This window comes from Sus scrofa, chromosome 16, assembly GCF_054392235.1.
Source record: "Sus scrofa isolate SSC_HxYL_T2T_F1_AM1 chromosome 16, Sscrofa_HxYL_maternal_Yorkshire_Landrace_v2.0, whole genome shotgun sequence".
NCBI classification, from domain to species: Eukaryota; Metazoa; Chordata; class Mammalia; order Artiodactyla; family Suidae; genus Sus; species Sus scrofa.
The window spans coordinates 30809165-30830729 of NC_139398.1; the positions used below are offsets into that span (position 1 = coordinate 30809165).

At 39.3% G+C, this 21565-nt stretch overlaps 1 protein-coding gene across 3 annotated transcripts; it reads left to right on the forward strand.

The window, feature by feature from the left end:
- The first annotated feature begins 325 nt into the window (after positions 1–325).
- On the forward strand, positions 326–20797 carry SUB1 (SUB1 regulator of transcription). 3 transcript variants are annotated; one of them, XM_021076608.2, is made up of 5 exons: positions 326–379; positions 3127–3199; positions 5024–5146; positions 14426–14534; positions 17787–20797. In XM_021076608.2, the coding sequence occupies exons 2-5, from the start codon at positions 3128–3130 to the stop codon at positions 17864–17866; spliced, it is 384 nt and encodes a 127-aa protein (XP_020932267.1). In that variant the 5' UTR covers positions 326–379; position 3127; the 3' UTR covers positions 17867–20797. The 3 variants fall into 3 exon arrangements, with proteins under 3 accessions (XP_020932267.1, XP_084858177.1, XP_084858176.1); XM_085002051.1 differs by having other exon boundaries at positions 5030–5146; XM_085002050.1 differs by lacking the exon at positions 326–379 and adding an exon at positions 479–605.
- Positions 20798–21565: the final 768 nt, after the last annotated feature.

Below are 21565 nucleotides of genomic sequence, written 5' to 3' on the forward strand. Positions count from 1 at the left end.
GTTTGGCTTCTTCCCTTTGAATTTTACCAGCCAGGGTCATGTATGGACATTTCATTTTAATACAAGAAAACATTTATTAAACAAATGCAAAGCTCGGTGCTTGTCATTCTTGTTTTATTCATTCCCTCGTTCCCTCACAGGTCTGATCCAGTCTTGGCTGCATCTCACTTTTAACGGCATCGGTTCAGGACCAGGGGAGGTCCCTTTAAAGCCCTGGAAAGGGTCTCGGTGTTGGTTTCCGCGGGGAGGCCACGCCCCATCACGTGTCCGCGGTCCCAGCGGGGCGGGGCCGGAGACTCTTAGCTGCCGTCAGTTCCGGTTCTCTGTCAGTCGAGAGCAAGCGAGCCAGCAGGAGGTGGTTCGCCTACCCGAGCGGAGCGTGAGTACTCGGGTCCCGGTCCTCCTCCTTCGAAACCCCGACCTGGCCGACCCCCACCCCCTCAGCCCAACCGCTTACTACCTCCCCTCGTTCCCTCTCGTCCGCGACGGCAACGGGAAATGGCGGCGGTGCCCGATCTCCAGCTTCTCCTCCTCCGCCTCCCCTGACCCTCTCTTCTGTACCCGACCCCGCGCCTCACGCGCTGCAGGCCCCTCGGCGCCTGGAGGTGGCACCCGGGGACAGCGGCCTGGGGCGGCTGGGCACGGCCGGGCCGGGGCGAGGAGCCGCGGGGAGGGGGCCGGGGCGCCCCCGGGACAATGCGGCGGCCTGGGCTCGGGCGGGGGCGCGTGCGGGGCCTGCGCTTGCCCTAGGCCTCTCTGGTGCCCCCACCCCTGCCCCCAGGATTGGGGGGGCCCTCCAGGGGTGAGGGAGAGTGGGCCAGGGCGGAGGAGAACCCAGGGGGCGGCAGTAGAGACTGGGGTGGCAGGGGACGGCTGGTTTGCTGGGGGGTAGCGAGCGCTTCGAGAGAAGAAAATGGCGCTTGGTGCAAGTCCCTCCTCTTCCCACACCGTCTCCTCCGCATTTCGCTGCTTCCCACGCCCCCTCCGACCAACCTGCCTCCCCTCGCCCAAGTCGTTGCCTGTCCCGAGGTTCTTGGTCTTGTGAGACCCCCCCCTTCTCCGTTTTAGTGTTTATCACCCTCGTGTTGTACCGAATTCGTCTGTCCTTTGGTCCTAGTTTATTTTCACCTCGTCTTTTCTAATGCTCCCTCCCCCATGCCTTCATCAAAGATAGAAGATTGATTTTTAGGTTGTGTTTTGTGTATGTTCTATACCGGCGCTTTTCGTATCATTTTTGCCTTCAGGAGGAGCCTGCCCCGCCCCCTTTTTTACCTCGAACAGTAAAGGCTTATTCAGTAAAAATTAAAATGTATTTTGTTAGAAGTTCAAAGAGGCTGGCTTTAGTTACCATTGCCTTCTCTTCGTGTCGGATGGACTGACTTGGGTTAGACACGAGGTGGTTCTTTGAAATGGTCTTAGGCCCCCAGGTACCTTTAACGAACAGATGGTATAGTTATGCTTGACCGTTTTAAAGTGAAATATAGATTATGTTCACTTTAATTACCTTAAAAAATGTTTCTTGGGCATTAATCGCAACTAGCATAAAAAACAACAAGATTGATTTTGGAGATTAGGTTGTAAAGTGGGGCACTAACAGGACTCATGTATACAACGTGGTTTTATGAATGTTGCTGCTCCCTTCTGAATTTACTCCTCCTGTCATCAAGAAATTGCCAGTTAAAAGCAGTAAGGCTGAGTTGGGCATAGTTTGAGCTTCTTGAATTTAGTGCTGGCCGGGGATGGCCCATTTCTTTTACCTTGACCTCCTATTGTGCGGCACATTCAGTGCCAGTGCAAATGCAAGTTTAGTCGAGAGCTGCGTTATTTGTGATCTTTCATCCAGCAACCATTTACAGTATGTGTTGTGTACATTGGGCCCTTTATGGCACACAAAAATTAATAAGACTCAGGCTTTTCAGAGATGGAGAGAACAAAAGATACTCGTTTTGAAAGTAAGCATTTTACCACTTTTTTTTTTTTTTTTTTTTTTTTGGTCTTTTTGCCTGTTCTTGAGTCACTCCCGCGGCATATGGAGGTTCCCAGGTCTGGGGTGTAATCAGAGCTGTAGCCACCGGCCTACGGCCTAGGCAAGAGCACAGCATGGAGGGATCCGAGCTGCGTCTACGACCCACACCTCAGCTCACGGCAACGCCAGATCCTTAGCCCACTGAGCAAGACCAGGGATCGAACCCAAAACCTCATGGTTCCTAGTCGGATTCGTTAACCACTGAGCCATGACGGGAACTCCAGCATTTTACCACTTTTGTAATAGTGCTTTGGAAAGAGGTACAGCAAGCCTTGGAATTGCTTGAAATTTGGGAAACATAAAGGAAGAAGACTGTGCCTTGCTCTCAGGCATGTGAAAGCAAGGCACTGATTTATGTACCTCTGTCTGGGGGGCCTTGGGAACTAGGGTCATAGTAGGAATTTGAGGCAAGGTTTTGCCCCTCTGATTAGCAGAGTCTTCAAATTTTAGTCATACTCCAGAGTAGAAAGTCAGTATAAAATGTAATGAACTGTGAATTATGTACAACTCTGAATCAGTACTTGCTCTTTTGATGGCATGGTCAAAAAGCCCCCCCCAAATTAATATATACAAAATATGAAAAATAGGATCATAATGGTAAAAATTTAACTAGATATCGACATCTGTACAGTACAGTTCGCCATGCTGTTGGTATGTTGGAGTCCCACAGTGAATGATCATACACTTAGTCTCATCAATGGGAAGTATAAAGCAGTACTGAAAATTACTATTCATGTATATTCCTGGTTTTAGCAGGGATTGCTGTCAGCTGCCTTCTTGCAATTTACCCTATCCATAAACATCTAACCCTGCTAAAATGAAGTATAAAAAGACCCGCTGGCTTTGGGAAAGAGAGAGGTGTAGGAGTATGAGATGTACATGACATTTAGTTCTTCTTGCTGTATACAGAGCACTTCACTCTGCCATGTTATTTTCAACTTGGAAGAACATAACTTCTAGCATTGTCCTCAGTGTAACAATTCCAGTACCACAAAATGGTAGAATGAATTTTGGAGCATCTGGAATCTAATTGGGGGAGAGTTATGTTGAAGGTAATGGAACAATTTGTAAATTACTTACATAATGTATTTTCCTTTCAGAATGCCTAAGTCAAAGGAACTTGTTTCTTCAAGCTCTTCTGGCAGCGATTCTGACAGTGAAGTTGACAAAAAGGTGACTATACCTCTACCATGTCACTTTTGTGATAATTAATTCAGCAGTATTGCTCACCTCCAGTTCTGAAGAACTGCAAAGCATGTTAGAGTCTTAAAACCGAGTGCCTGGATAGGTGTTTCTGAAAGAGCAGGTGGCTCCTGGATCGTTTGACTAAAGTGCCTAGGGTTTTTAATCATACACACATGCCAAGCCCCTAGGTCAGACCTGCGCATGTCTTCTGACTTTAACAAGTCTCCTGCTGAGGTTTTTAGGAGCCCTAAAGCTGCAGGACCACTGCCTTAGACCCTGGAGGAAAAGCGCTAGAATTAGGCCAAAGCCATTACTTGCCATTATCTAGTAGTCTGCCTAGTCTCTAGGTATTCTGTGTAGTAGTTGAGCCAAATTATCTGAACTCCTGGAAAGCAGATGTCAGTTTGATAGGCTTCTCAGCCTTGATGTTTATTCTGCCTCCGGGGATTACATAAAATGGAGGCTTGGTACATTTTAAATTAGAATGTTATTTACTCTGGTCTCCTCCTTTTAGTTAGATCAGCACTCAGCAAAGCTAACATGAAATTACCCATTTTGATAGACTAGGCTTTTTCTGCATTAGATAACAGATATGCTATAAACTTAACTGTGCATCTGCTTAACTGAGCATCTCACTGTCCTTTATCTCCTTGAAGCTTACACAGTTGTGTCCCTGAGCTCAGTTAGCAGTGTTAGAAGAAAAGAGAGCTTATATGAGAATCTTGGAGGAGATGGACTTTTTATAGGAAAATAAAGTATCACGTGGAAGGTTGAAAAGCTTCAAAGAATATGCAGTTATATTTGAGGAGGAAATGTCAGAGTTTAAAATTTTCTTACAGTATAACATTTGAATACATTCATTTAACAAATTTTTCTGGAGCTTTTATGTGCCAATTGTGTGCCGGTCCACAGGGACTATCCAAAGCCTCATACTGCTTATTGCGCTAATTTTTGCTATTTATCCTAAATAGTACTATTAATCTTTTAAGCACTTACATTAAATCGCTTTTCCAATTTGTGGACATAAATATGCATTATATTTTACCTAACTTTAATTTGGTGGAACATTTAATAGTTTATACCTTCCACTAAGGATCATGACTGCCCTCTACTGTTTAGATTTGGAACTACTGGATTTCATGGACTGATGTCTCATTTTGGGAATGAGGCTATGTAAAAAGCTTTTATAGTAATGCTGCTTTCAAAACAATGTTTTGATTTTGAGTGCTAGTCTAACATAGTGCTTTCCATCATAAGCGATTTTTTTTTTTTTGTGATGAGTTGTTCACCTCCGGTACCCAGTACGAAGTGACATTCTTAGCTGTGCCTACTATCAACTCCTTAAGCCAATTTCAGTCCCTTTTGGAATGGGCAGATGTAAATAATCATAAGTTAGTTCATTTGTCCTAATTAGTATATTTTCTTTGTAAAAATAAATAACTGAGTAGTTTAGTAGACTTGTGGTTTCCAAAAGTTTATTCAGAGGCAGAAGGCCCCTCTATTTTTTCCACCAAAGAAATCTTATGTGAGATCACATTCTATGGAATAACTGTTTCTCTGGTCACTACTAATGTCTGAAGTATCTTTTCGGTTTCTGAAAACACAGTTTGAAAATACTATACTTGATAGGTTAGTTTCATAGTTCTGTTGTCAAGTGAAACTTGCCTATGTATGTATTTATGCTTTTTTTCTTAATAAATACAGTTTTTTTTTAATCTTTCAAGTGTTGAAAAGTAATGGAGTCTTTTGAACCTGAGATGTGTCTTGTTCTTAGGCAAATTTTAATCATATTAACCATGTTTTTGTTTCAAGTTAAAGAGGAAAAAGCAAGTTGCTCCAGAAAAACCTGTAAAGAAGCAAAAGACTGGTGAAACTTCAAGAGCACTGTCGTCCTCCAAGCAGAGCAGCAGCAGCAGAGATGATAACATGTTTCAGGTTAGCTGGTTATTTCCTTAGATCCAGAGGAATTATTATTTGCCTTGGTCTGAAGGATGTTAAAAGTACCTTTTTTCCTTTGATTGTTATTTCTCCAATACTTAAAAAAAAATTTTTAAAATACCTTAATCTGATAACATATAATAATCTTTTATGTATGTTATAGTCCTCTCGACTGAGGCTATTTGTTGAAATGTAAGAACAAGTTTGTAGAAATGAAAGCAATTTACATGATGTAGTTAAGAGAAATACAAAAAAAAAAGATGGAGAACTGCACATTGAGAAAGCAGTTTGGAGGAGGTAGGTCCAGCATTGGACTGAGAAGTATGCAGAAGATATTCCTGTAGGGGAAACAGCAATGTAACCTGCCTAGTTTTGGCTTGATAACAGAACAGGTAAATGGGATTACTGATATGGGCCCTCTGTTTATATGTTGGGGAATAAGGTTGAGTAGCAGGATAAAATGAGGGAAGTTCATTAAAGGGATTTGATGAAATTACTCAGTACTAGTATAGCTTCTTGTTTTAGGGAGACTTGTTATTGGTATCACGGTATAAGAAGGTTTTATGGGAGAGGCAGTGGGGATAAATATTTGATGGTCTTTCCAAAAGATAAGATAATGGTAATTATAGATCGATGATGAGGAAGAATGGACTAGAGACATGAAGCCATCAGTAGAGACTGGTTTTGAATTTGAAAGACAATAGAGGTGAAGGTTTCTTTGATAAATATGAGGAAACTAGTTTTAGTGGCAAAGGTTGTTAAGTTTGGCTTTTTGGACCTGATTGTAAATGTGATAAAGTCTCTCTCCTTTAACACCTGGAAGGCTTAGTTGAGAACTGTTTTTTGTGGGGTCATTAGTATGGTTGACTGAAGCCTTCCACTGAAGTAGATAATAAACCAGAGGAAGAAGAGGGAGGTGAGTGAGGACATGTCTTGGTGATACTCAGGTTAGAAGGACAAAAGAGGATATAGGTCAGAGAAGGTGAAGGAAAATAGGAAGAGTACAGTAATAGGAGCAAGAAAAAAATAAGTGCTTTGTGAGAACATGAGAAAGTTAAGCCTTTCTAAGAGGAGGCATTAGTATCATTTGAAGCCAGAAAGAAGGTTGGACAAAATGAGACTGCAAACAAAGTGAGGCTTTTTTTTGTCTTTTTTTCTTTTCTTGGGCGGCACCCGCGGCATATGGAGGTTCCCAGGCTAGGGGTCAAATCGGAGCTGTAGCTGCTGGCCTACGCCAGAGCCACAGCAACGTGGAATCCGAGCGGAGTCTGCAACCTACACCACAGCTCACGGCAACACCGGATCGTTAACCCACTGAGCAAGGCCAGGGATCGAACCTTCAACCTCATGGTTCCTAGTTGGATTTGTTAACCACTGCGCCACGACGGGAACACCAAAATGAGGCTGTGTGTGTGTGCGCGCGTGCATGCATGTGTTTCTGGTTTTTTTTTTGTTTTTGTTTTTTAACTTACTACTGTCCTTGAAAGACGCAGTACCAGGATTAAGGTCAGAATGGGAAAACAGAATTTGGATATTTTTACTCAATTTTGCCTTACTATACATCTGGATAAAGAAGTAGACACATGGTAACTATACTTAATACCATATTGAACACTGGAGCTGTACTAAGAGATTTTCAGGTGCACTGATTACATACAAAAATGGTAACTGTGTGAGGAGATGTTACTGTGTTAGCTTGAGGGTAATAATCTTTTCACTCTGAATAATGTATAACAAATCATGTTGTATACCTTAAATACATATATTTTTTATTAAAAATTATATGATGAGGAGTTCCTATCGGGGTGCAGCGGAAAATAATCTGACTAGGAACCCTGAGGTTGCGGGTTTGATCCCTGGCCTTGCTCAGTGGATTAAGGATCCAGCGTTGCCGTGAGCTGTGGTACAGGTCGCAGATGAGGCTTGGATCCTGCGTGGCTGTGGCTGTGGTGTAGGCCAGCAGCTGTAGCTCAGATTAGACCCCCAGCTTGGGAATCTCCATAGGCTGCGAATGCGGCCCTAAAAAAGCAAAAACAAAAAAAAAGTGATAAAACTGACAAAATGCAGATCAATTATTTATTTAAGGGTTTTAATCTTCTGACTTTATATATAGAGGAATGAGAAGCAGACTAGATTAATTTGGTAGAGAACCTAAGTTATTACCCTTTGTATATAAGGAAGAGTTATGAAAGGGTTCTTATTTCTTTGAGTAGATAATATAACTGAAGCTATGATAAGGGTGGAGAAGTGAAAGGGCAGAATATTATGAGTGAGAAGGTGCTCTGAGATTCTTTTCTGAGGAAGTGACATTTAAAGCTTAAGACAGGAGTTCTCATTGTGGCTCAGCAGTAACAGACCGGCTAGTATCCATGAGGATATGGGTTTGATCCTCGATCTTGCTCAGTGGGTTAATGATCTGGCATTGCTGTAAGCTGTGGTGTAGATTGCAGATGTGGCTCGATCCCACGTTACTCTGGCCGTAGCGTAGGCCCCTAACCTGGGAACCTCCATATGCCACAGGTGTGGCCATAAAAAGCAAAAAAAAAAAAAGCTTAAGACATAAAGGACAGTCAGCCATGCCAAGTGTATGGAAGAGTGAAGCGTTTCCAGAGTAGAGGGCGTTGTGCAGATGCCTTTTAGGTGGGAAAGAGCTTGGATTGTGCAGGAATTATAAAATCCTGGTAGCTGGAGTCTAGAAAGTTGGCCTAGAAAGTAGGAGATCTAGTTGGTAAGGAAGGCGAGGGGATCGGTCTTGCAGGGCTTTCCTGTAGGAAGGCCGTTTCTAGGAGTTTGAGTTTTTTCTGAATGCAGTGGAAGATATTTTAGAGGGCAGAAAGAAATGTAAAATCTGCAAGAGTGTATGTCACTTTCCTCCCATGTAGAATGAAGGGTTGCTTTGGAATGTTTTGACTTAATGTTTGCTAAAGGTAAAAACTTTGAGGTAGATGCTTGGCAACTATCTTGGGCTTTTCTCTGATCAGTTCTGTTCACTATATGTGTACCTTTACTTGGATGATAGATCATCTGTAGCCTATTAATGGATTTTATCTTGTCTACCCTACTCTTGATTTTACAGATAAACCAGGCCCCACATTTAGAGATTTTATTCTGTTAGAGTAGTTATGGCAAACCAGTTCTTTTTTTATGGGGAGGTTATTTCACCAGAAAAAATGAGTTTAGTTCTAAAACCCTCGTTGGGAAGGTTCCACAAGCCTTACAAGTCTGTTAGACTCCTTTTGAAAGTGCCTCTAGGAGGAACATAGGCTTTTTCTTTTTTTTCAAAGTAATTTTTCACAGACCTAGTAGTCTATGAAAGTAGTCTGGATAGGCATTCTAATAAATAATATGATATTTAATTTCATTGCCATTAGAATGTTTTCCTTGAAGTGGTATTTTGGCCATAGATATTTTGGTGGTAATACTGACTTTTAATTGGCTTAAGAGCACATTAGCATCCACTGGTAATACAATATAAAATGAGGACTTCCTTTTTATTGGTAATAATGGTTTGATAATTTTATTAGGCTGGTGAAGGATGTAGTTTCTGGAAGGAAGATAAGTTATCCTCATTGTGTTTTATAAAGTTGTAAATTCTGTTCATTTAAAAAAATAGGGCTATAGGAGTTCCCTGGTGGCTTAGCAGGTTAAAGATTTGCAGTTGTCACTGCTGTGGCTCAGGTTGCTGCTGTGGGGTAGGTTTGTTCCCTGGCCCTGGAATTTGTGTTGTGTGGCAAAAAAAAAAAAAAAAAAAAAGGCTGTGTATTTTCTACACTCTTCATTTACCAAGAAACTGCCTTGAAGACATCTCCTAGAATGGAACTTTTTAAGACATTGCTAGGATCTTTAAGGACCCAGTTATCAGGTATACTTTGCCAAAAACAAATAGATCTGAACTCTGAATTAAAATTGTTTGGATATTGGTTAGTAGCCATTATGCAGGATTTTTTTTTTTTTTTAACCTAAGTATCCATCTCTTGAGAGTAAAAATGGAGGAAATGACCTTAAATTCTGATAAGGCAGTGTACATCAAGCATAAGCAGCCCTCTGATACAATATTTGAAGAGAATTGTGCCCAGGGAAAGTCACCGCACTAATCTTTTAAACTCTAGAATGAATTGGGCAGAATCCTGACTAGAGAGGAAATGCTACTAGATACTTGCTTTTGTCTGGTTTCTTCAGCTCTGAATTTTAAGAACATGTAATCTACCCTGCATGACTTAAAGTGATGTTAAAGATGAATTGGGGAGCTATCCTGTAATTATAGTGCTTGTGTCTTAAAAGGTCAGAATGGTTGAGGCAGAGGACTCTGATCCCTATTTTTCTTCAAAGAAAGGTACAAAGGATCAGCAATACTACTTCAGTTGATTTGATGATTTAAGGATAAGCCTGTTACTTTTAAATTATGTTATTACAGAGTCAAATGTTCTTAACCTGGGGGTTTCATTTTGGGAGCCCATGAAATTCTTTGAGTTTTTTGTAAAGAAGGGATTATTTATAACCTTCATCAGTTCCAGTTCCCCAAAGGGGACAGGAAATAAAAAAAAAATTTAAGAATCACTGATCTGTGTGATATACATGTTTTTTTTTTTTTTTCTTCTCTACTAATCTCCAGTTGATGTGCGGGTAAAAAAAAAAGTACGTATTCTGTGATGTGATTGTTATTTTCTTCTATGATATGTAAATGCAGTGGTCTTTATTCTTTCTGCTTTTAATTATTATATCTATACTACTGTATCCTTGTTTTTTGGGTTTTTTTGGGGGGGTGTTTGTTGTATTTAAGAATTTGTCAGCTTTATTTCTCCTCAAGGAAGAGGTAACTATTGGGCAAATTCCTTTCTTTTTAAAACAGAATAAGTATGATTTATATGTGATAAAATGCACACATTTAAAGCATGGTTTGATGAACTGTAATAAACGTGCTCTTATAATGAGGCCGTTTCCATAACGGTGGGAAATTCCCCCTAGGCCTCTCTTTATAGTCCATTCCCTTGCTCCAGGTAGGCACTGATATAATTTCTATCACTAGAAATTTATTTTGCTTTTCTAAAGCCTCATATAGATGAAATCATATAGGCTGTATTGTTTTGTGTCCTTTGCGTACCATTACGTTTTGGGATCAGTCCTTGTTTGAAGTATCAGTAGCTCGTGCCTTTTTATTGCTGATTGATATTCCATTGTATGACTGTACTCAGTTCATTTATCCATTCGTGTGAATGGATATTTGGGTTGTTTTCTAGTCTTTTGCTATTAGGAATAAAGCTGCTACGAATATGCTTGTTCAAGTCTTTTGTGGACATTTTCTCCTTTTGGGTAAATATCAAGGTGCATTTGCTGGGTTATAGGCTAAGTGTATGTTTAACTCTGTAAGAAAGTGTCAAACTGTTTTCAAAAATGACTGTACTCTTTTGGAGTTCCCATCGTGGCGCAGTGGTTAACGAATCTGACTAGGAACCATGAGGTTGCGGATTCGGTCCCTGCCCTTGTTCAGTGGGTTAAGGATCTGGCGTTGCCGTGAGCTGTGGTGTAGGTTGCAGACGCGGCTCAGATCCCGCTTTGCTGTGGCTCTGGCGTAGGCCAATGGCTACAGTACCGATTCGACCCCTAGCCTGGGAACCTCCATATGTCGCGAGAGCGGCCCAAAGAAATAGCAAAAAGACAAAAAAAAAAAAAAAAAAAAAAAGACTGTACTGTTTTACACACCTGCCAGCAGTGTATAAGATTCTAGTGCTCTACATCCTCAGTGGGTATTGCCAGTCTTTAAAATTTTATCCACTTTAATTAATAGATATATAGTTTGACTTTGCACTTGCCTGATATATTTTTGTTTGAAGACTGTTCAAATTTTTTGCCTATTAAAAAAAGGTCATTTAGAGTTCCCTGGTGGCTCAGCAGGTTAAGGATCTGACATTGTCACTGCTGTGACGCTGGTTTAATCCCTGGCATGGGAACTTTTGCATGCCTCTGGCATGGCCAAAAAAAAAGAAAGGATCGTTTGATTTACTGATTTGGAGGATTTTTTTCTTTTCATATTTATTTATTTTTATTTTTTATTTTATTTATTTTATTTTATTTTATTTTTTTATTTTTTATTTTTTGTTGCTGTTGTTGTTGTTGCTATTTCTTGGGCCGTTCCCGCGGCATATGGAGGTTCCCAGGCTAGGGGCTGAATCGGAGCTGTAGCCACCGGCCTACGCCAGAGCCACAGCAAAGCGGGATCCGAGCCGCGTCTGCAACCTACACCACAGCTCACGGCAACGCCGGATCGTTAACCCACTGAGCAAGGGCAGGGACCGAACCCGCAACCTCATGGTTCCTAGTCGGATTTGTTAACCACTGCGCCATGACGGGAACTCCTATTTTTTATTTTATAATTTTTATTTATTTATTTTTATTTTGTCTTTTTAGGGCAGCAGCTGTGGCATATGGAGATTCCCAGGTTAGGGGTCGAATCAGAGCTGTAGCTGCCGGCCTTTATTTGGAGATTTGCATTAAAGCTTTTTATGCTGAAATGAACACCAGCTATATTAAGGGATACTATACAAAATTCACAGAAAGTTTTTGGTTACAATAAGAGGTTTAGGAGTTCCCATTGTGGCTCAGTGGTTAACGAATCTGACCAGGAACCATGGGGTTTCGGGTTTGTTCCCTGCCCTTGCTCAGTGGGTTAAGGATCCGGCGTTGCCGTGAGCTGTGGTGTAGGTCGCAGACACAGCTTGGATCCCGCATTGCTGTGTCTCTGGCATAGGCCAGCAGCTACAGCTCCGATTAGACCCTAGCCTAGGAACCTCCATATACCTCCGGTGGGGCCCTAGAAGAGACAACACACACAAAAAAAAAGAGAGAACAGTAAGAGGTTCACATTTTGGTAGAGCAGCATTACTCTGTTCTCAGGCTTTCCTGTCCTTCCATCCCCATAGTGCTTTGGTACTGGTGTTCTCTGAAGCATTGTTGCCAAGTTTTAGAGTGTTGGTTTGTTGACCTATATTTTTTCCTATATTTCTTATTTAGTGTAATCAAACACAGGTTATTTGAAAAGCAGTGAGGAACTTCAAATTGTAAAATTGCAAAGTTTTAAATATGTGGATGGTTAGCCATATTTGGTAGGAAGAAAATGCCTCCGAAGTTCATCTGTAGTAAACAGAAGCATTTATACATAGCTCATTGAAATTATGGATGAGGAAGCTTGTGAGAAGTTTCTAGGGAAGGAGGGTAGAAGTTAAAGTAGCTAGCTAACAAGTTGTGTTAACTATATCGTACCATTCCCTTAAAGCAGCTGAGTACTTGTTTTTATAGCAGCATGAGACATCTGGGAAAATGCTTACAGACACTTTGTGGAGTAAAGCCTTTTCCTTCCCTGTGCCATCTGTAGTTCGTGTTAAGCAACAGTAGAAGGTTTTGAAGAATAATTTTCTGTGGACAGTGTTTTCCCCCGCTGTGGACAGTTTTAAGTTCTCAGTTTGAGACTGGAAGTGGAGTGTATTAAAGATGTTATTTGAAATGAATGTCAAAAATGTTACTATTGACTCAAACTCTGGATTCTTATATTCAGAATTGTTGCTAAACCAGTGTAGCTAGCTGAGTCTATGGATTTCCTATGGCTGTAGTTTGTGCAAGATTTTGCTTTCTAATGATTTTTATTGTGGTAGAAAACTCTGAATATGAAATTTACCATCTTAGCTATTTTTAAGCATACAGTAACATTAAGTATGTTCGTGTTATTGTGATAACAGATCTCCATAACTTTTTCATCTGTAGAGTAAAACTATTACATAACAACCCTCTGTTTCTCCCTCCCCCAGCCCCTGGTAACCTCCATTCTACTTTTTGTCTGAATCTGACTACTCTAGGTACCTTACATATATGCGGAATCATCCAGTATGTATCTTTTTGTCATGGTTTTATTTCACTTAGCATAATATCCTCAAGGGTTCATCCATGTGACAGAATTCCTTTTTTAAAGCTGAATAATACACTCTTGTATCTGTGTCCCCCATTTTTGTTTATCCATTCATTTGATGATGGACATTTGGGTTGCTTCCATCTCTTGAGTGTTGTGAGCAATGCTTCTGTGAACATGGGTGCGTGAATAAATAAATATCTCTTTAAGACTCAACCTTCATTTCTTTTAGGTATGTATACCCAGAAGTGGGGCTGCTGGATCTGTTTTTAGTTTTTTTTTTTAATTTAGTTTTTTCAGTTCTATTTTAATTTTTTTTTGTCTTCTGTCTTTTCTAGGGCCGCACCCATGGCATGTGGAGGTTCCCAGGATGGGGTCGAATCAGAACTACAGCTGCTAGCCTATACCACAGCCACGGAAAGACCAGATCCAAGCCACATCTGGGACCTACACCACAGCTCACGGCAACGCCGGATCCCCAACCTACTGAGCGAAGCCAGGGATTGAACCCACAACCTCATGGTTTGTAGTCGGATTCGTTAACCTCTGAGCCACGACAGGAACTCCTATTTTTAATTTTTTAAGGCATCTCTATTCTGCTTTCCATTGTACTATTTTACTAATGATTCTTTTAGTGTAAAAATGATTGGAAACATGATATGTGTTTTGTTTAGTTTCATCTTTTTTAGAAAGCTTTTTAACAGTGATAGTTCCTTCAGTGTAGTTTTGATATTATGAGTAGTATTGATATTGAGAGTAGTAATTATTTTTGTGATTAAAAGTAGAGTGAGGGAGGAGTTCCCATCGTGGCGCAGTGGTTAATGAACTCTACTAGTATACATGAGGATTCAGGTTCAATCCCTGATCTTGCTCAGTGGGTTAAGGATCCAGTGTTGCCGTGAGCTGTGGTGTAGGTTGCTGACACGGCTTGGATGTGGCATTGCTGTGGCTGTGGTGCAGGCCAGAAGCTACAGCTCAGATTCAGCCTCTAGCCTGGAAACCTCCATAAGTTAAGGGTTTGGCCCTAAAAAGAAAAAAAAAAGGTAGAGTGAGGGAGTTCCTGTCGTGGCTCAATGGTAATGAACCTGACTAGTATCCATGAGGACCCAGGTTCTATTTCTGGTCTTGCTCAGTGGGTTAAAGGATGTGGCGTTGCTGTGAGCTGTGGGGTAGGTCACAGACATGGATCAGATCCCGAGTTGCTGTTGCTGTAGTGTAGGCTGGCAGTTGACAGCTCCAGTTCGACCCCTAGCCTGGGAACTTCCATATACCTCAGGTTTAACCCTAAAAAAAAAAAGTAGAGTGAGCATGCAGCAAATGTGAATATAAATGTGGATACCATTGTTGAACAGCTTTTTATGTGTTTGTTTCTTTTGCAGATTGGGAAAATGAGGTATGTCAGTGTTCGGGACTTTAAAGGGAAAGTCTTAATTGATATTAGAGAATATTGGATGGATCCAGAAGGTGAAATGAAACCAGGAAGAAAAGGTGAGTTTTTTTTTTTTGTTTTTTGTTTTTTTTTTGCACATAACAAATATTTTATTCCATGCCGGTCATAGTTCTCAGTGTTTTACATACAGCAATTAATTTAGCCCTCACAATAAAGTGGATACAGCTATCCATGTTTTATAAATCAGAAAACTAAGGCACAGCACGGTTTATAACCAACCCAAGGACATATATTCTCTCAGAGTATTAGATCTGTGTTCTTTTTTCTTTTTATTAGAACCATTTCCTTGTTTACAGATAAACAAAGCTTATATAAATAAGATGACCATGTTATTTCATTAGCAAATGGTGAAGCTAGAGCATATATCCATTTTCTTTATCCTATTCATGTGATGAACAAAAAAAGAAAATCAATCATCACGTGAACTATGTGAAGGTGTTATAAGGTATACAAGAACTCTGTACCTTTTTATTTTATTTTATTTTATTTTATTTTTTTTTTGTCTTTTGTCTTTTGTCTTTTTGTTGTTGTTGTTGCTATTTCTTGGGCCGCTCCCGCGGCATATGGAGGTTCCCAGGCTAGGGGTCTAATTGGAGCTGTAGCCACCGGCCTACGCCAGAGCCACAGCAACGCGGGATCCGAGCCGCGTCTGCAACCTACACCACAGCTCACGGCAACGCCGGATCGTTAACCCACTGAACAAGGGCAGGGACCGAACCCGCAACCTCATGGTTCCTAGTCGGATTCGTTAACCACTGCGCCACGACGGGAACTCCTATTTTATTTTATTTTATTTTCCCACTGTACAGCAAGGGGATCAAGTTACCCTTACATGTATACATTTTTTTTTCCCCACCCTTTGTTCTGTTGCAACATGAGTATCTAGACATAGTTCTCAATGCTACTCAGCAGGATCTCCTTGTAAATCTATTCTAAGTTGTGTCTGATAAGCCCAAGCTCCCGATCCCTCCCACTCCCTCCCTCTCCCATCAGGCAGCCACAAGTCTGTTTTCCCAGTCCATGATTTTCTCTTCTGTGGAGATGTTCATTTGTGCTGGATATTAGATTCCAGCTATAAGTGATATCATATGGTATTTGTCTTTGTCTTTGACTCATTTCACTCAGGATGAGAGTCTCTAGTTCCATCCATGTTGCTGCAAATGGCATTATGTCTTCCTTTTTTATGGCTGAGTAGTATTCCATTGTGTATATATACCACATCTTCCTAATCCAATCATCTGTCTATGGACATTTGGGTTGTTTCCATGTCCTGGCTATTGTGAACAGTGCTGCAGTGAACATGTGGGTGCATGTGTCTCTTTTAAGGAGAGTTTTGTCCGGATAGATGTCCAAGAGTGGGATTGCAGGGTCATATGGAAGTTCTATGTATAGATTTCTAAGGTATCTCCAAACTGTTCTCCATAGTGGCTGTACCAGTTTACATTCCTACCAACAGTGCAGGCGGGTTCCCTTTTCTCCACAACCCGTCCAGCACTTGCTATTTGTGGACTTATTAATGATGGCCATTCTGACTGGTGTGAGGTGGTATCTCATGGTTGTTTTGATTTGCATTTCTCTTATAATCAGTGATGTTGAGCATTTTCTCATGTGTTTGCTGGCCATCTGTATATCTTAAAGGTGAGATTTAATTTCCTGAATTTGGTCCTAATATTAGGGCTGAATTTTAAAAAATTACCTAAGCTTGAAATTGTTTAGACTTTATTTGAAGTTGAAATAATGGGGGCAGGAAATCAACTTCCTCCTTGAGTTGATTTCCGTATCTTTGGTAGCCTTTTTGGACATGACACTTAAACTTATTTTAGTAAGTCTCAAATACAGCTGTTGAAACCACTCCCCCCAAATAATATCTCTAATATCACTTCAGTTGCTGCTAACTTACTTCTGATTGTACTTTAAAAAGATAACACCAATTTTGAAGGAGAGTGGGGGCAGTGGGAAGGTGTAAAAGGAATGGAAATCCTGGTTTACAGTGTTTCCTTTTGGTTCATCTCCAAAAGTATGTTATTTAGGGTGGTGTCCTTTAAGTGGGTCTTTGCCCTTCTTCTATTTGTGCTTCATCTGTCCCATGCTTGTCATCATCACAGAAGCATACTTTATTCATTCACCAAACAGCTAGAGAGCATTTGTGTACCAACAGAAATTCATGTATTTGGGTAGTTAGCTGGTTTAGGTTGATTCTTAGCTAATGAAAAAAATGCCTCTGTATGTTATTTTCTTCTTTTCTGCCTACATGTCGTTTTGAAATGTACCACTTGTTTGCATCAGGTAATTTTTGACTTTTTAAAGCTTAACTCTGTGTTTTCTTTTCTTCAGACTACTTTTTGGATTGATCATTCAGGTTGTCGCATTGTAGCCAGTGCCAGATTTCTTTTCTTGACTAAAATGATTTGATTAGGTCTTCCCAATACGTTCTCTTCCTTTCTGTGCCTCCCAGCAGATTTCCAAGAAAGTCATTAGTTCTTCCATTTCTGGTTTATTTTTCTGTTTATATGGGCCAAGGAGTAGAACGCTGAAAGTTTCTATAAAGTACTTTCTGTACATGCTTTTACATCTTATATAGGAACAACATGTTATTAACTAATGTTTTAATGCTCATTTATGTGTCATGATATGCTGAGATTTTATTCACATTAGTTAATTTAATCATTCACAATAACCCTTTGAGTTATAAGCACTATTTTACTGGTGAGGAAACTGAGGCTTAGAAGTAATATACTTCTTTTAAAGGCCATAGAGTTACTGGGCTTGGGATTTGAACCCTGACAGCATGATTCCAGAGTGCACTCTTCACTAGTATGCACATCTGAAAAATCCTGTTTGGAGCATGAACCAGGGATTTTTCCAGAGTGAAACGAATGCTTCTGGAAGAACTCAGCACAGAGTCATTTATGTTGTTAAATTTGAGCAAATATTGGAAACAACTGGTTATAGAAATGGGGTGTAACTTACCAAATCTAGGCCTGGCCACTTAGCCTGCCAGTTTGCAAGCATTTGTGAGGTAAATCTTCACACCATCCTTTGTTCTCACCGGGTATATTATAGGCATTATGGACAATGCAGTGTTGAAAGTAAAACTTGATATGAGATTGATCTGCTAAGGTAGTTGTGATAATTACATAATTGACAAACATTAGAGATTTGATTCTTAATGTACCATTGTGCCATTCAGAATGGCAATTTTAATAAAACTATTTTAGTTGGAAGTATGAAAATCCTTGAGAGAGCTTAAGTAGATTTTCAGTTTTTGATAAACTTTTTTTTTTTTTTAGGTATTTCTTTAAATCCTGAGCAGTGGAGCCAGCTGAAAGAACAGATATCTGACATTGATGATGCAGTAAGAAAACTGTAAAATCAGAGCCATATTAAAACTTGTACTGTCCTAGTTGTTTTATCTGTCTTTCTACATTGGCTTTTGTTTTCTAAATGTTGTTTTCCAAGCTATTGTATATTTGGATTGCAGAACAGTTTGTAAGATGAATACTTTTTTTTTTAAATGTGCATTATTAAAAATGTTCTGAGTGGAGCTAATTGTCAGTTTTATTAAGGAGGATTGCTTTTGTGTCTACCACCTGGTGTGAAATAAAATCAAGTAATACAATCTTAACTGTTGTGGCCTTCTTTGATCAAAAGAGTTGGTATTAAGGCCAAAAATTAACAGTTTATAGACCTTTTAGTTTCAACTCAGCTTTTACATTCAAAAGAATGTACATTGTGTTGAATTGACTTTTGGTTTGTGAAATTCATAGTGGATCTATAGTCTTCTAACCAAATGTCTGGACTGGTTTGGTTTTTTTTTTTCCCCAACCCCAATGATACTTCTCTTTCCCCTTTTTCTTTTACTTCTAATAACTTATCTTGTCATGTTCAGCTTTTATTTTGCTTTTTGCTCTTTTTCTTGAATATATTATGCTAATTTGGAAAGTCCGAAACTGTCAAAATGTTAGTTAATAAGGTACTTGTAATTAAAATATGAGACTACAATCACTAATTCTACTGTATTAAATATTAGAAGATATAGTTTGATAAACAACATGGCTTGTATGAAAACTGAGCAAGTAAGTGTATGTCATTAACTGTAGTGTTCTGTGTAGTTACTGCTTAGTCTGCAGAAATTAATGACTTCGATGTCTGATTTGCTTTCACTTATATTCACCATGGGATGATGTCTATAAAATCAGATACTGTTAAATTAGATTAGGATTTAATAAAAATTATGAAAGCTTACTGGCCTAACATTTTATTTTATAACATTGAGTATGGATTATATATATAGCCAGAGATATCACTGAGCTTTATTCTCATGGTAGATGTTGTGGTCAGTTTTTAGAGGAAAGAACATATAGAGCATATACTTGTGTTTTTTGGCCTTTGCTTCAGTAGACTTGGTTCTTTTGCAGTTAATCTACTGAACGATGGCATTCTAGACTTAATGTTACTAAGTTTTAGCACTCTGAAGTGGTTTTCATTGAACCATAATGATGAAGCAGACACAGATTGAGGCACAGATTTCAGGGGCTTTGCAGCAATAAATAGGGCATGGCGTGCCTTAGGAAAAGAGTGTAGGTAGGGGAACTATAACAAATTAAAGAAAGTGGCAGTGAAGAAGGAATTGTCTTCACACTAAATGATATCACATGATATTTTGATCACATTGTAAGACACAGTTCTAGATAGAATAGTAAAAAGAGAGGTTTAACGACATGTAAAAAAATTCTTGATGACTTTATTTTTGGTAGTTAATCTCAGTGGTTACTGCCGTATCAGAGAGTTGCGCTGTTATGCCAAGTTTGATTGCTATATCTAAAACATTTTGTGGTAGAATTGTCAAGGGCTTGATTTCAAAACCATCTGCCAGGGCATGTAGTTAGCAGTTGTTTTCTGGCAGCTGTTCTAAGTATTTCTTTCACGTTTTTAAGATTTTTGAAAGTTTTTTTTTTAGCAGTAACCCTAATATGTGCTTAATTGGGAAAATAAATCCTCTTTTCTGTTATTTTAGCCTTCATTAAATAATAGGTACCAAAGTGTTCAGAATATGTATTTTAGACAAATCATACTTGATTGAAAACTTTCCCCTTATTTTGGGAACATAGTATATGTCCCAGTTAACTGAATTGGGTAGATTTGTAAAGTATTCCTTATTATATATACAGAAAGGGTAGTTAGAACACAGAACTTTGATTTTGGTATAGATGAAGAGGGAGTAATGAGTAAATTTCCTAGGTTTATGTGAAATTAGGAGGTGTACGCTTTCTGAAGCAATCTAATACAGAGATGGTGCTGAAATCTGTTACCAAGGCATTCTCTAGTTGTTTAGCATCATGTCATTAAAACTTTCACACAAGGAGTGTTTCTCTGGCAGATTTTAAGGTTACTACTAAATTCATTTCAATTCATTACTGAAATGAAATATACAAAAATTAATGATCTCTTAGAAAAGGGTAGAAAAGGATGAGAACTGGGTTGAAAGAAGAGACAAAGTAACTTGTACTGGAAAGAAAAGATATAGGGTACTTCTCTTTTCTGTTTAAACTTTATCTTCTTGGTAAGATTTCTTGAGGAGACAGTGGTTTCTTACCTTGTAATGCCAGGATGAATTTAATTCTTGCCAGCCCTTGGGTGTGCTCAGTAGCAGGGCCTTTCTAATGGGTTCTTCCTCTTTGTCTTATTAAAGTACAAGCAGCATTTGACCAATTTCCAATGCTCTTGGCATTTTAAAGAACAACCGCTAAAAAAAAAACTTTATAATTTTATTATCTTTTGCTTCATAAAATGCTGAAGAATTTATTTTAAAGAAAACGCCTACCTCATTAGCTAGTCAAGATGCTGTGATGGTCAACCTATCCTACCTAATGTGTTTAGGAAAAAAGAATGAGCAAGAAAAGTATGTACGTCCTGGCTTGGCTATTGAGGGAAAAAAGAGGAAGAGTTGAGTATTAATTATTTAAGTATTCCTGATGGTGGGAGTATGTTGGAAGAGTACTGTAAAAGTTTGAATTTTTTAAAAAGCGCTAATATTTAGGTATCTCTCCTGAAGTTCTTTGCAACTCACTTTTTATGGAAATTAACCCAGTGAAACACTCAAAAGTTTTTGCTTTTTTTTTTTTTTTAAGTGGTGTTTTTCCAGATAAACTCTAGGGGTAAACATTCACATAGTAACAAAAATGTAATTCTGTAATTGTGTAATACCTGTCTGCTTTGTTTGGTACATCTTCCATGGAGATGTCAATGAATATAATACTGCATCTGTGAATATTTTAAATGTTGAAATAAAAATAAGAAATGTGCCCTCTGTGTCATCCCAGTTTTACAAACCTGCAGATGAATGGCTAAGTTACCTGGTGAATGGGTTTATTAACAAGTAGGATACTTTTCTGTGTGGATGCTTTGGAATGTGAGTTTGCCTTTAGAGTGTTGAATGTTTTGAGGACCTCTGGGACCGGGTGGTGTGGCTTCGTTTTTTTTCATCTACTTGATCCAGTGAAAAGATGCAAATCTTAAGGTGTATGTGGACTCCTCTTACCCGTATGAGTGCTTTGCAGTCTGATTATTCCTTGTTGTAATTAATTTATAAAGTCTCTATTTTTCCCTTTTTAGTATTTTTGCTCAGTACTTTTGCTCAAGTATATACTGAGATCTCTCATTTAAATTTCCATTTAGGAAAACTTACACAGGGATAGACCTATGGAAGATTACATATAACTCTTGTTCCATTTAATCAACTACATTTTTTTAGTAAAACATACCCCCAAATCCAGTCAAGAATAAAAAATAGTACTTGGAATTTATACAGTTAATCACTGACTTTGTGGTTTTGTAGTACGACTCAAGAATTATTGGATAGAAAGGAGGTTTGAAAAGCATGAAACCTTTAAAAACTTATGTGGAATTATTTATTATGTAACAGTTTATTCAGGACTGAGGGCCATCTCTGTAAAAGATCTCGCTACACAAGAGAGCCCCCCCACCTCCCTCACTCACTTGTGTGAGTTTGTTACAGAGATCAGACATTCCCAGATCTTCTTTGTAGCCCTTTCAGTCCTGAACCAAC

Coding starts and splice junctions, on each gene's coding strand:
- SUB1 (XM_021076608.2), top strand. CDS start 3,128: ATGCCTAAGTCAAAGGAACTTGTTTCTTCAAGCTCTTCTGGCAGCGAT. Junction 3,200..5,023: donor ACAGTGAAGTTGACAAAAAG/GTGACTATACCT, acceptor TTTTGTTTCAAG/TTAAAGAGGAAAAAGCAAGT. Junction 14,535..17,786: donor AATGAAACCAGGAAGAAAAG/GTGAGTTTTTTT, acceptor TTTTTTTTTTAG/GTATTTCTTTAAATCCTGAG.